This window comes from Alligator mississippiensis, chromosome 8, assembly GCF_030867095.1.
Source record: "Alligator mississippiensis isolate rAllMis1 chromosome 8, rAllMis1, whole genome shotgun sequence".
NCBI lineage: Eukaryota > Metazoa > Chordata > Crocodylia > Alligatoridae > Alligator > Alligator mississippiensis.
In genome coordinates this window covers 78,548,536-78,561,638 of record NC_081831.1, presented here as the reverse complement: position 1 = coordinate 78,561,638, position 13,103 = coordinate 78,548,536, and the positions used below count along the sequence as shown (strand labels likewise).

Below are 13,103 nucleotides of genomic sequence, written 5' to 3'. Positions count from 1 at the left end.
GCTTTGAGCAGGGGATTGGACTAGATGTGAGCTCCTGAGGTCCCTTTAACCCTCATTGTCTATGAGTCTATGATATTCAAATCTGGAGCAGCCATTTCAAGCTATTCCCAGTTATTATGCAAGGGTTAAGCTCATCCAATTAAGGAGGTTTCTTTGCTACTGTTGACACCACAGGAGACACCTTAACCAACCTAGTCCAAATTTTGGACATGGAGCACTGAATAGACACAGCAGGCTGTTTAGGATTAATTCATAGAAGAAAAAAAAAATGGTCAACAAAAATTGAATAATGAATAAATGGGAGGAAATCATCATGCGCTTAAAGTCATCATATGAGTAGGAAAATAAGTTAATTTTATCAGGTAAATTATTGCCTTTAAAATCACAATCTGATCATATTTACGGATGGGCAAAACTAAGATCAGGCTCAACAAGCAGCCAACAATTCAGATCTTTATCCAATACTTTCACCCATGGTGCAGAATCTCATGGAAATAGGCACTGTTGTGGGATTCTCAGCATTTATTCTTTCTGAGTGGAGAAGAACCACATCATAGACAGCCTGCTCTTGTATGTTGGCACCCGGCCGCAACAAAAGCCAGAAAGTGCAGAAGGACAACAAAGAAAATCAAAGACAAGAGTCAGCCAAACTCTTTCAAACCAAAGACAAGAGTTGGCCAAACTCTTTCAAACTCTAAAAAGATTTGGCTTGGGTCTTATTTTATGACAGTCAGTCCAGTTTTAGTTATTGCCCATTAGGAACATCTACACTGTGGGTAGAAACACACATACATCCCACGTGCTGTTGGGACTGTACAAAGACCCGCAGGAAAAGAAATCAGGGCACGGTTTGATAAGTTTGTGGTGTCTTGACCAAAACTTGTGGTGTCTTGACTCAACTTCACCTCCAATTCCATGGGTGCCATTTTGCACCCGATACTAACTACGAACACAAAAGTGCAATTTGCTGAGAGATCAATGGTGAGGTCCTTGGCCTGATTGACTAAGCAAGCTGTTAGACATTTTGGGGGTGATTTTCAAAAAAGCAGAGAGTCGTTAGGCATCCCGCTCCCTGGAAGTCAATGCCTTTGGGTCTGAATCCCCCTTACACAGTAATACTTAAGTCCTCCATTAACTGTATCTCTAACACTGAAGGCAAACTTTAAAAGAAACATGTCCCATCTTTCTAGGAGAGCTCCCTTAAAAATATCAGACACCCAGTCGCATGATTTTGAATTAGTTGGGGGAGAGTGTGTGGGTGAATAAAGGCATCTCTGCTTTTCTTCATGCAAGTGAGATTTTTTTTTTTTTTTTAATTCGGTGATTTAATTACCCTACATGACTTTAATGAATAGCAACTGCCACCGATCAGTCTCATTGTTACTCAGATCATGATCTAAGATTTGGAGCTGATGTCTCAGGGTCACCTTCTGCATTCCTGCTGGTCACTGCTTGATGTATTAGGTCCTGCAGCTCTTAGCATGATAGGGAAAAGGCAGAAGAAAAGTCACTTCCAAAGGACACCGCCTTCATTGAAAGGTAGAACATGCTGATAGGAACCATCTCTTTGTGGGGCTTTCCTGTCAGACAAAGCCTGGACATAATCAGTGTTGCAAATTTTCCCCCTCATTAAATATTTTTTTCATTACAAGTAAAATGGTAAAATGTACACAAAGCAGTATCATGTCATAATCACTCTTCTGCATGATTAATATTTGTTCAAGGAACCTAGATCAGCTGTCCCATTGCTGTGAATGGGACAATAAACTGTGGTCCCAGAATCACTGCTTCCTTCTCCATCTTCATGTCGGTACCCAAAGATGTCTGTAGACTCCCTAGAATTGCTCCTTGAGAACATGTCTAAGAAATTGTGCTGATCCAGAGAGTAAAGACTTCCTGACTTGGAGAGAGTCGATAGAAAGCTTTCTGGAGTATGGCTTCTGGGTGCGGAGGGGGCAATGCCACAGTCAATGTACTTGAAGCTGACCCCAGACTGATTGGAGCCTGGTCGTGGCAGCACATGACCAGCATGTTTGTAGACGGGCATCATCTGCTGTTGGGAAGCAGCTAATTGCATAACCTGGGATGGAGACAGGACAATCCTCGTTTCAATGCGGTGTGAGTGAGTCTTGATGGCAACAGACTTCACTTCTTCCTTTACGGCCCTAAAACAAAATAGACAGAGCTATTTGAATTGTAATATAATGCTTGAAGCTCTAGGATCACATTGGTTGAAGCGGTAAATAATATCATACATTTCAGAATGAGGATAAGTACCAATGAGAATAAATACCGTACATTTAACAATGAGGATAAGTCAGCCTATCGAGCAAGTAATAAGCCATTAATAATTAACCATGCAATAACAAAATACCATCTGTCTTGTGCATGGCGTATAAAGGAAAAATAGTATGTGATTGTGTATCATTGTCCAAACATGTAATGGGAGTGAATTAAGGTTTCACAAGAAACCTTCTAACATGGGTTTTGTGTGTGTGTGTATGTGTAATTCTCTTAGATTTCTTAAGCAAATTACATGGACACCAATACTGTTCAATCAATAGGGCTGGAAGTTTTAGACCCATTGCCCACTTGAATTAAAATAGCTGGTAACACTAGTAGGTAATCCTCTAGGCGGATCACTACTGCAGATTGTGTGTTACTGCGTTACTCGTGGCTAGTGCGTTTCCCAGATATCTGCTGCTGATGAAAGTTAGAAATCTCCAATCTCATTCCCAGCTCTGACGGGGAGGATACATTAAGGAGCATGCTCTCCTATCCATCTCCTCCATCCTGATCCTGCCCAGTCCTATCTCTTCCCCGGTTCAGGAGGAAGAAGGTAGCAGATCAGAATGTATTTCGGTAAAGATAAAAGGTGAAAGATACAGTACCAATATCATGGTGAGGATTTATTATAGACCATCAAGTCAGGAAAAAGAGATGGCCAAGGCACTCTTCAAAGGGTGACAACATTAGCCTATGATTATGAGTAGGCGCTGATGGGTGACTTCAGTTTTCTGGACATCTGCTAGACGAATAACACAGCCAAACATAAATTGTCCAACAAGATCCTAACTTGTATGGAGGAAAACTTTCTCTTCTGGAAATGTGAAGATACAACTAGGGGGTCGGCTACCTTGGATCTTGTCCTGACTAATAGGGAAGAACTGGTAGAGGATACGAAGATGATGGGCAACTTGGGAGGAAGTAATTATGATATGACAGAATTCAAGATCCCGAGACAGATTTCAGAAAGGGAGAATTCAACCTACTCAAGAAGATATAGGCATGGTGCCAAGGGAAGACAAACTGAAGGATAAAGGTGCCCCGGAGGGCTGGAAGGTCTAAAGGGCACAGCACTGGAAGCCCAACAAGAAAGTTTTCTAACACAATGGATGCACAAGAAGAATGATAAGAGACTAATGCAGCTGGACAAGGAGCTTCTAGGATACCTCAACTGCAAAAGGAAAGCATACAGGCAAGGGAAAGATGTGCAAGTCATTAAGGAAGCATACCAAAAACAGCAAGAACTTGCATGGCCAAAACCAGAAGGGCAAACGTAAAAAATGAGCAATTTGAGTTCCTACACCCTGGGAAGAAGAATCAAAAATACAAATACAAAATTGGTGACAACTGGCTGACTGGCAGCTCTATGGGGAAGGATCTAGGGAGTCTTGGTAGATCGCAGGCTCAATATGAATCTGCAGTGTGATGTAGCTGCACACAATGCGAAAGGGGTTTTGGGCTGCATTAGGTGCAAAACATGGGGCATGATAGTGTGTCTTTACTGGTTTGGTCCCATCTGAGTACTGTATGCAGTTTGGGGCTTAAAAAGGACACAGAGAAGTTAAAGAGGGTCCGGGGTAGGCAACAAATATGATAAAAGGCTTGGAAAGCCATCCATACAAGGTTGAAGGGACTAGGCATGTTCAACTTGCTGAAAAGGAGCTTAAAATGGGACATGCTAGCAGTCTTCAAATATCTGAAGGACTGTCATAAAGAAGAGAAAAACCATCTTCTTTCTTGCTGCAGAGAGCAGGACATGGACCAATGGTTTTAAAGTTGTAGCAAAGTGGGTTTAGATTGGATAGCAGGAAACACTTCTTCGCTGTTACAACAGGGGCTCAAGAAGAGGTTGGGCGAGCATTGATCATGGCTGATCTAGGAGTAGCTATGCCTGCGCTATGCTCTAGGTATTGCCCAGGCTTCTGGGTTTGCTGGTTGCCTCACAGGGCTGGGAAGGATTTTTTCTCCCACTCCTCTTACTGCTCAGACCCCAGCTCCTTGCCCACCAGTCCTGGTTTACCTCCAGTCCCAGTCTCACCAAAGGTCTGGCCATTATCTCCTCTGCATTCATGTCAGACAGCTTCCCCTCCATGCCACCTGCATGTCAGTGGGAATGAGCAACAAAACAGAGACCGGCTCCCTACTCTTTGTGCCATTACCAAGCTTGATCCCAGCCATTTCAGGGAAATTTTGGCTTAGCTCTGAAGCTCTAGGCTGGAGGGAGGTTGCACGGCTGCTCTTTAGGGATGGGATACATACAGTCAGGTCAGCACTGAGAGCTATGAGGTTTGAGCATGTTTAGACTGGATAGACACTTCAGAGCATTTTTAACTGCTGCAGTCCAAGAAGTCTCTACTGGGTATATGCAGACTCAAAAGGCCTACCACTTGTGTGGATCTTCACATGGGCAACCCAAGGCACATCCCTAAAGCAAAAAGCACTCTCCCCACCAAACTCCAAGGCACTGGAGTTGTCCAAGGAAAAGGTTGCTAGAATGATTTAATATGGACAGAACATTTTTCCCCTTTCATCTTGTTTTAGGAAAACTGAAGTGTCCAAAAAATATTCAGTCCGAGGGAGATGCCCAAGCGCGATATTTTTTAGCTTGCGTGGTTTGACAGCTAAATATGTGGCAGAGAGCAGAGTCTCGTGGTTTAAGCAATAAGCTATTCTAATAATGGGCATAGCTATCGACCCCTACATATCCACAGCGTGTGAGGGGCTCGTGGACTTTTTGGAGCAGTGTAAGCCATGATGCATGTTAAAAGCACAGGGACAAGGTGCGGGCACCAGTGTGTGCAGGACGTATTGTGCTAAAATGTGCCAGACTATTTCATGCCATCAGGTGCTGCAAACAGATGAGGAGTGCTGCCAGTCTGGACCGCTCTTCCAACACAGGACAAGCAGTGCACATGCATTGCAGGTCAGGTCTGCACCAGTGCTGGCTCCTGCCATGCTGCTTGGGGCTGCTTTTGCACGCCAGCTCCCCACACAAGGGTGTTAAATTGTTGTAAAAAAAACCCAAACCAAACTCACGTGTCGTCCTTTGTCACCAGTTTGTAGTGAATGAAACTGCAGCCCAGAATAAGCAGGAGTGACATCACCAAGAAAACGCTCATGGCAGCAATGATCAGGTTTTGCCTCAGCTTCTGACTCTCCTGGAATTCATTCCCTACAAATATTCAATACAGTGGGTAGAGAATCACCCCAACCTCTCCCAAAAGCACAGCTGTAGCCACTGTTGATTATGTCAAAGGTAGTCGGTAGGTCAAGAAAGATGAGGGCAGGGGACTGGTTCAGAGCTTTGGTTAAAGAAGAGGTCACCGTGACATTACCGGGAGCAGTTTCAGTGGAGGGCGCTGGTAGGAAGCCAGCCCAGAAAGCATCTAGGATCGAGTCAGTGAAATGTGTTACCCCTGTGCTACTGAGACTTTAGGAACTGAGGACTCACAAATGGCTCCATAGTGAGCCAAAGGATCAATCTGGGGGCATGCTAGCCGTGAGAAATGCAAATCCTCCACCCCCATTCCTCTCCTAGGTGGATGCATTTTTTTTTTCAGTGGAGAAGAAAGGCATTTCACTTCACTTCCTGAGATGCCCTCCTCTGATGCCACAGGTGAAAGGGAGGCATTTCTGTTTTCTCTGTTCCCTTCAAAATTCCCCCTTTTGGTCTCTAAAGGCAGAAATTCAAAGGATCCCCTCTTGCACTTCTTCCCCCACCCTCCCACTGTATGGGCTTGCTGTTGTTCCTAACCACTGCTGCATTTTCCCAACACACCCCGAGCTGTCCAGTAGCATGGGGAGCACCTTGGCATGCTCTAAGCTGCTCCATCTTGGTTTCGAAGTGAGCAAACCAAGCATGAATTAGACTTATGAGCCCTATAAAAGGCTACCTGCAAAGCCCCGAAGAGCCTGACACAAAGCCTAACAAAGAGAAGTTGTAAATATGGGGTGAATGTCAGACTTAATGGTTTGTTTCACATCAAAAACCTCAATCAGAGCGGTTGACACTTCTGCACTGGGACTTGCAAAGGATAAAATAAGAAGCCACGTTTGCCTAGTCAGGCTCTCTCCCCAGGTTGACCTGCCACTGCTTTCATGGACTGCTCCTTCTGTTTTCAAACTTGTTTCCATTCCCTTTCATGGATATTAACCACTGTACCAGGGAGTTTCTCTCCACACCTGGAATGCTCCTTTTTTCTTGAAGCGAGATTTGAGAAGGGACGGGCTTCAACTTGGAAATGCTGCAGTGGAGACTAATGAGAACTGTAAATGCCTCACGCGCAACCAACCAGCATATTCCAATGCAAAGAAGTTTCATCCGAAACATCCCAAGTGCCTCCATAAATTATAAGGCCAAGGCAAAGGGAACTATTTCAGATCCAGGCCTCTCTTGATGCAACATTGGAAGAACCAGGTTTGAACATCAGTGCACGATGCTGAAGCGGATGGGGGATCTGAGCTCCCGAGACCCTCAGGCTACATCCAGGCCTCTGAAGGAAGGAAAGGACAAACTTTTACCAAGGCACAAATGTCACATGTGGCCCAAACTCACAATTAGAGGACAGAAGGGGTACTGTTGCAGTCACTAGTGCCTGCTACATGTGCATTAACCCGCTTTAGTTAATACGCATTCGATCTTGTGAGGTCCTAGGAAAATGCGCATTAGCCTGTCTTAAGGTGCATTAACTAAAAAGCACAGTTTTTAAGCGACGCTTAATGCACATTGGCCTATTTGAATGCACATTATCTAAATAGCACGGGGGGTTTTTTTAGTGACGCTTTAATGCTCACTGCTGAAATAGGCTAATGAGCATTAAAGCGCACATGTAGACGCACCCACTAGTTCTACCCGTTGCTGAGTCGAATCCTTTAATGACCAGCTTTGAGAGTGACCCATTTACTTGCCTTCTAAAAGATCCTTTCCATCTCTGTCATCGCTGGCAGTGCCACCAAATGCTGGCTGGTTGCAAACAAGGCGTTATTAACATCAGCTACAAACACAATGCTGCTTTTTCTGGGTTTCAGCACACGGTTATACGTTTTGCTGAGCAACATACCTCCTGTTTGACAACAACCCGTCATGAGGATGGAGAGCAGAAAGAAAAGGATGGAATAAATATCCATATTTGCCTATCCATGCGCTGTACCCATGCTGACCGTGTGCCTGCCACTGCCTTCATGTCACGGGGTTGGACTCTTGTGACATCCGCAGCGTTCTGGCAGACATTGTGACAACACAACCTGCTCCTGGAGCCTCAAACCCTGGCTCGGTGTGGAAATGTATGTTTTTAGGTAGTAACAATTCAGTTACTCTAGGATAAAAATATTTTAAACTTGCAGGCTTGGCTTTCGCATAATCAAGGTATGGACACTGGTGTTTATAGCTGGAACAATGCATTTATGCATTTTAAAATTTGCTTTTTTCCCCCTTTTGGAGTGTTCCAAAAATTCTAGAATTAGTTTTCTTGTTCCTGAGGGTTAGTTAGCAGTTGTTTAGCATGGCACTAAGTCGTATGGGAAAGAAGCTATAGAACAGGTTATTTCTATTTCATATTCTCGCAGCACAGAAAGGCCCCTTCATGAGTCCGGATTGCCTTTGTGCTAGTCACTGTACAAAAAAGTAAGAAAAGTCCATGCAATCCATTCCAGTCTAGACAGATAAGACAAAGAGTAGCAGAAAGGAGCTATCTGTTTTATTACAACTCCTTATTAGCACATGAGCCAAATCCTGCACCCGTTTCTCATTTTCCACTGCGGAAAAAACAACCACTACAACCAACAGATGGGTGCAGACATATGAAGAACCAAACCAAGGGGGTAAAAGGGCACGAAGTTTCCTGTGCATGACTTGTGCACACATCTTTACCCTGCGGTAAGTAGATGCTAACCTGTGATAAGTTTCTGTCACTAAGCTACTGCATTTTAGCTTCCGTTTCTGGGAGGGCACGGGTAGGTAGGGTAATCTTCATTATGCACCTTTCCACCAATCTTGGTACCATCTGCAAACGTTATCAATTATTTAGAAGAAAGTCCGTTAAATATTTTAAATGTTTGAAGCCAAAAAAACTGACCTTTGTGAAACCCTACCCATGAGATAAAAAAAAAACACACCTGTCTAGTTTGTGATGATTTTCAGCATAAAATGACTTTTTGAGGTCCATTCCTTCTTTTTAACCCCCTTAATAAGTCCTATACTGATTTTGCATCAGTTTAATTTCTTTATCAAAATACAGTGTGTTACCAAATCAAGGACCCTATACAAGCCTAAATATGTTACAATCAGTATATTACACTTATATTGCAATATAAGTATATATTAAGTATATTGCAATTATATTGCAATAAGCATATTATAAGTATATTACAATTTAGACAAAGCTGGCATGGTCTGCTTCACTTTCAGGCTGGGTTTAATTGGGTCGTTTCGCTTTCCTGGCTTCAGGCACCGCCAGGGAAGCATTCGAAATCCCAACCCATCCATTTCCTCTCTCCGCCCCTCTCCACCTCTCAACCATATTCATGTACTTTAAAATAAAAGATCTCTCTGCACCCCCTTTCTTTCTAAATATTATGGATCTATTCTGCTGCACTAGGATTCCTTGGGACAGCATTGTGAGCGTAAAATAACGGCCATGTGTACTGTCAGAGAGTGGAAAAGTTTGCTGCCATCCAACACAAACTCCCTTATTTCTTCCTTCTAACTAAATGGCCACAAAGAGGTGCAATTGGAAACAGTGCAGACGTGACAGCAGATGTGACATGGGACGCCAGGGGGAGCTACTTTTCCATTTGGAAAGTTGCTGAGGTTTGTAGAAAGTTCACTCGAGATATGATTTCTCACCAATACAAGTTGTGGCTAAAGCCTGGGTCCTCAAAGTACTCAGGCAGCTACCATGTACTGAAATCAAAAAGAATTAGGGGCACAGACCTCAGACAATGTGAATTAAGTTATACTACCCAATGGTATGTGACAAGGACAATTAGGACCTGTAGGTGAAGAAGATACCACTTATAATGACCTCCCCTGATATCTAGTACCCATTCTGATCTTGTATTGGTTTTACACCAGGATAACTTCTCTTTCAGGAGGAAACCCTGTTCTATAGCTATGGCTGTATCACTTTGTAAACTTTATAAAAATTCTTGTCCTTGTGGCAAATTGTAAACCAGTTACACATTACACACGCATTAGCTGACCCCAGGCACTTAATATGATGGGAAATATCACCGAGGAGTTTAGCAACTGCAAATGTAAAGGTGGATTGAAGTGAATGATAAGGAAATCCAAGTTTTAGACATTCAGGAAACATTACTATGCGGCGTGTACACAGCAGGTGGCGCCCCACCACTAAAAATACATTGAAAGAAGTTGCCCATAGCCACACAGCCAAAGTATAAAATCAGACAGGTCAAAGGTACATTTTCTTTCCAGACAAAGTTCTTTGGGTAAATCTGGTATCTTTTATTAAACCAACTCAAGCAGTTGGAAAAATTCCTCTTTGCAAGCTTTTGGGTACAAATACCCTCTTTCCAGTCTCACAGCTATCACAGTAAGCCACATGCTATCAAAAATATATGTATAAAGCCATGACGTTACATTCTGATTTCAACCATCCATCTAAATAAATGTAAGACCTAAGGTTCTAGTTAGCAACATACTAAAATATTGTCCAAAGATGGGAATTCTGGGTCCTATTGAATACTGAAGAAGGAAGAGTTATGTTAACTTTCCAGTATGTATTTGATAGGGTTCTGGCAATAGCGAGCATAGATCATCTTTTCTCACTTCAGCTGAAACTAGGTTGCCAGATATCTGTTGACAGACAGTGCATTAAAAAAAAAAAGAGACTAAAAATAGCTGTCAGTAAAGTCTGTAAAAAAATGGAGTCATCTGTAAAAAATTAAGCAACTCTGAGCCTAACTGAAGCTCCATCCTTGGCAAGAATCTGGATGCAAAGTGTCGATGCAGAGACACAGCATGCCACCTAGTATCTAACACCTTGCAAGGAGCTTTGTCAGGGCTTTCTGGCCCACTGGAGCCGCTGTAGCCAAAACTGCATGGCACTGGGCAGGACAGGGAGAGGGTAGTGTGGCTGGGAACAAACTGCAATGGTGGAAGTGGACAGAGGCAGCAAGAGGGGTTGTTCCAGGGGTGAGTGAGGGTAGGGCTGGGGGAGGCAGGATGGCGCAGGGTGCAGTTGGAGGTCTCAGGATATGGGGATGAATAGAGGACTGTTTGGTAGAGGCAGCATGGCAGAGGCAGTCAGGCAGAGTTGCCATCTCAAGAACATTTATTTTTACTGATAATCTGCAAACTTTTCACAGACAATAAAACTTTTTTCACTATGTTTGGTATTAAATCCCTCATTTTGAACCTGACCCCCACTGCTGCCATCCAGAGCCTGTCAGAAGTGTTATATTTACACTATGTAAAATGTATCAGTAAAAAAGTATGCTCTTTGGTAAAAAGTTTGTCAGTTGAAAAAAAACTTCTTGGGTTAGCAACCCTGACTGAAAGGCACTTTAAGTTCTTAAAAAAAAAGGATTTACTGGAATTGACAGGAACAGATGAGGGCAAATATGCCTATTATTGCAAAATATCTCCAAGAACACCTTGGAGAAAAGCCCACTTGGTAGTTAGAGAAAGCAGCTTAGGGGAAATTTTCAGTTTGGTGAGAATCATTTCTTAAAATGAACCACATCAAAGATTGCAATCTGGAGCATGGGAAATATCTGAGGTTTGTGTGATAGGAAAAAGTGCAATTTGTGTGTGAACTCTGTCCAACAAAAGTAAGCAGAATTTGTTACAAATTTATCTAATTTTCCACGTTTTGTAGAATTGTAGACTCTAAGGCTGGAAAGGACTACTTGATTTAGTCTGACCTCCTGTATAAACTGGCCCTAGGGTTTTTTTTTTAGTTATCCTTATTAATAAGATAACTACATCTTATGTCAAGATTCAGTTTGTCCAACAGCAACTTCTAGCTATTGCAACTTCTTATGGCTATGACTAGGAGGCTGAAAACCCCACCACACACTGATCTCTTTCCCATGTATAAAAGGCACTTCTCAGCCATTTCCTTGATAAAATGGATAGATGGAGTTCCTTAATATTCACCATTTGAAGACTAGCTGTCCAGCCCTAGGCCACTAGCGTCAGTCTCCTATGAAGTCTCACTGCTATTTCCACGTCCTTCTGGAAAGGGGAATACCAGAACTGGGCAAGGTAGTCAGGGCTTACCAGTGCCATCCAGAGGCAAGATCTCTTCTCCACTTTCACTTGATATGCCACTTATGCTCCCATATTAGCACTAGCATAGCATTGCACTGAGAGCTTATGTTGAGGGGCTCATGATGAGCTCCATCTCCTTTTCCGAGTCACTGCTCTCCAAGGCAGCGTCGTTTACTGTGTTTTGCCAACAGTAACCTATGATGACACCTACAGAAATTTAACTAGTTACTGAACAGAATCTGTAAACAGGAGTACAAATTGTATTGGAAGGATATATAATCCACTGGGCCCCTATCCTAACCGTGCTTAATGAAAACCAGATCTCTCATTTAGCATTTTATTGTCTGATTGACTCGCTTTCAAAAACCATTGGAGATCCCACTGACTTCAGCGGGCTTTGGATCAGGCTCCAGTGCTCTAGGCATAATTTCAGGTGTCAAGGGAAATGACAGAAATTCATCCTTATTCAGTTTTTCCCAGCTGCAATTTCTGTTTCTGGACCTTCTGAGTAAAGATAGTCATGTATGAACATAGATAAGAAGGCCACAAGCCAGACCAAATGCTGCACATCTCCCATTCGTTCCAGTTAGTTCATTCCCTTGACGTCAAGCAAAATGCATTTTGGGCAATAGACCTATGCCACAATCTTTATTCATGGCTCTCCTCGTGGTATTTTAAAAAACAACATTTCTTGCTGGGGCTATGTTTCCTAAACCTGATGTCTCAAGCTAGCATCTAAATATCTGAACCTGCTTTGCTCCATTCACACTTCTGCTTGGGGAAAAGTGCTTTTCTTATATGGGGAAGGTCCTTTTCTAATGCTTTTCTGGTTTACTGCTTGGTTATCTCTTCTATTGGATCAACCATCTCAACTGCTAATTTTGCTTGGATTTTCTGGATGATGAGAGTCTGGGTGGCTCTATCATAAACATCAGGGTTACTGCCGTGGGGGATAATTAATATCCAACAGAGAGAACAAAGATTGGATGGATGTGGAAAATGACTTGCCTTCTCGTCTCTGCAAACACGTTCTTCATGGTGGTGAGGAGCAAGCTTGCCATCCTTGTGCCTCTCCTGTGCTGGTGTTGTTTCTTAGATTACAAGAAGCTGCCAGTCCACAACATTTCCAGCCTAAAAAAAGAGACTGAAAAAGGATGCCAAGGAAGGATTTGCAGTGTGGAGGTGAGGTCACTGATAAAATACACCACGGCACAGTGGCAACAGAAATTATCACCCACAAGGTATATCTGGCTTTACTACACATGGAACGGGACCACTGTAGGATCTCAGTAACATTAATTAGGAGCTAGTAGGTAAAAAAATAAGGTAATCAGTCAATTGAAATCAATAAAATTTTCAAGAGTCTGTAGAACCCTGTTTGGAGAAGAACTATCTATCCCTGTTACTAAAGTTTGAAATAATAGCTGAATACCGCACCCATTAAACATGTAAATAAATTGGGCTAAACCCAGTGTTGGAAGCATGAGTGCAAGTCCTCTGAAGTTAATGTGCTTGCATCAAATCTGAATGGGGTCCTATAAATTGCTTCTAGTTGAATTTAAATTGATGGACCAATTCAGCA

General features: G+C 42.9%; 1 protein-coding gene across 1 annotated transcript; it reads right to left on the bottom strand.

The window, feature by feature from the left end:
* Positions 1–322: 322 nt before the first annotated feature.
* On the bottom strand, positions 323–7,628 carry LOC102558291 (uncharacterized). Its single transcript, XM_014601019.3, has 3 exons — positions 7,347–7,628; positions 5,323–5,458; positions 323–2,165 (listed from the first exon to the last, which is right to left on the bottom strand). Exons 1-3 carry the CDS (start codon positions 7,411–7,413, stop codon positions 1,709–1,711), a joined length of 660 nt encoding a protein of 219 aa, XP_014456505.2. The 5' UTR covers positions 7,414–7,628; the 3' UTR covers positions 323–1,708.
* Positions 7,629–13,103: the final 5,475 nt, after the last annotated feature.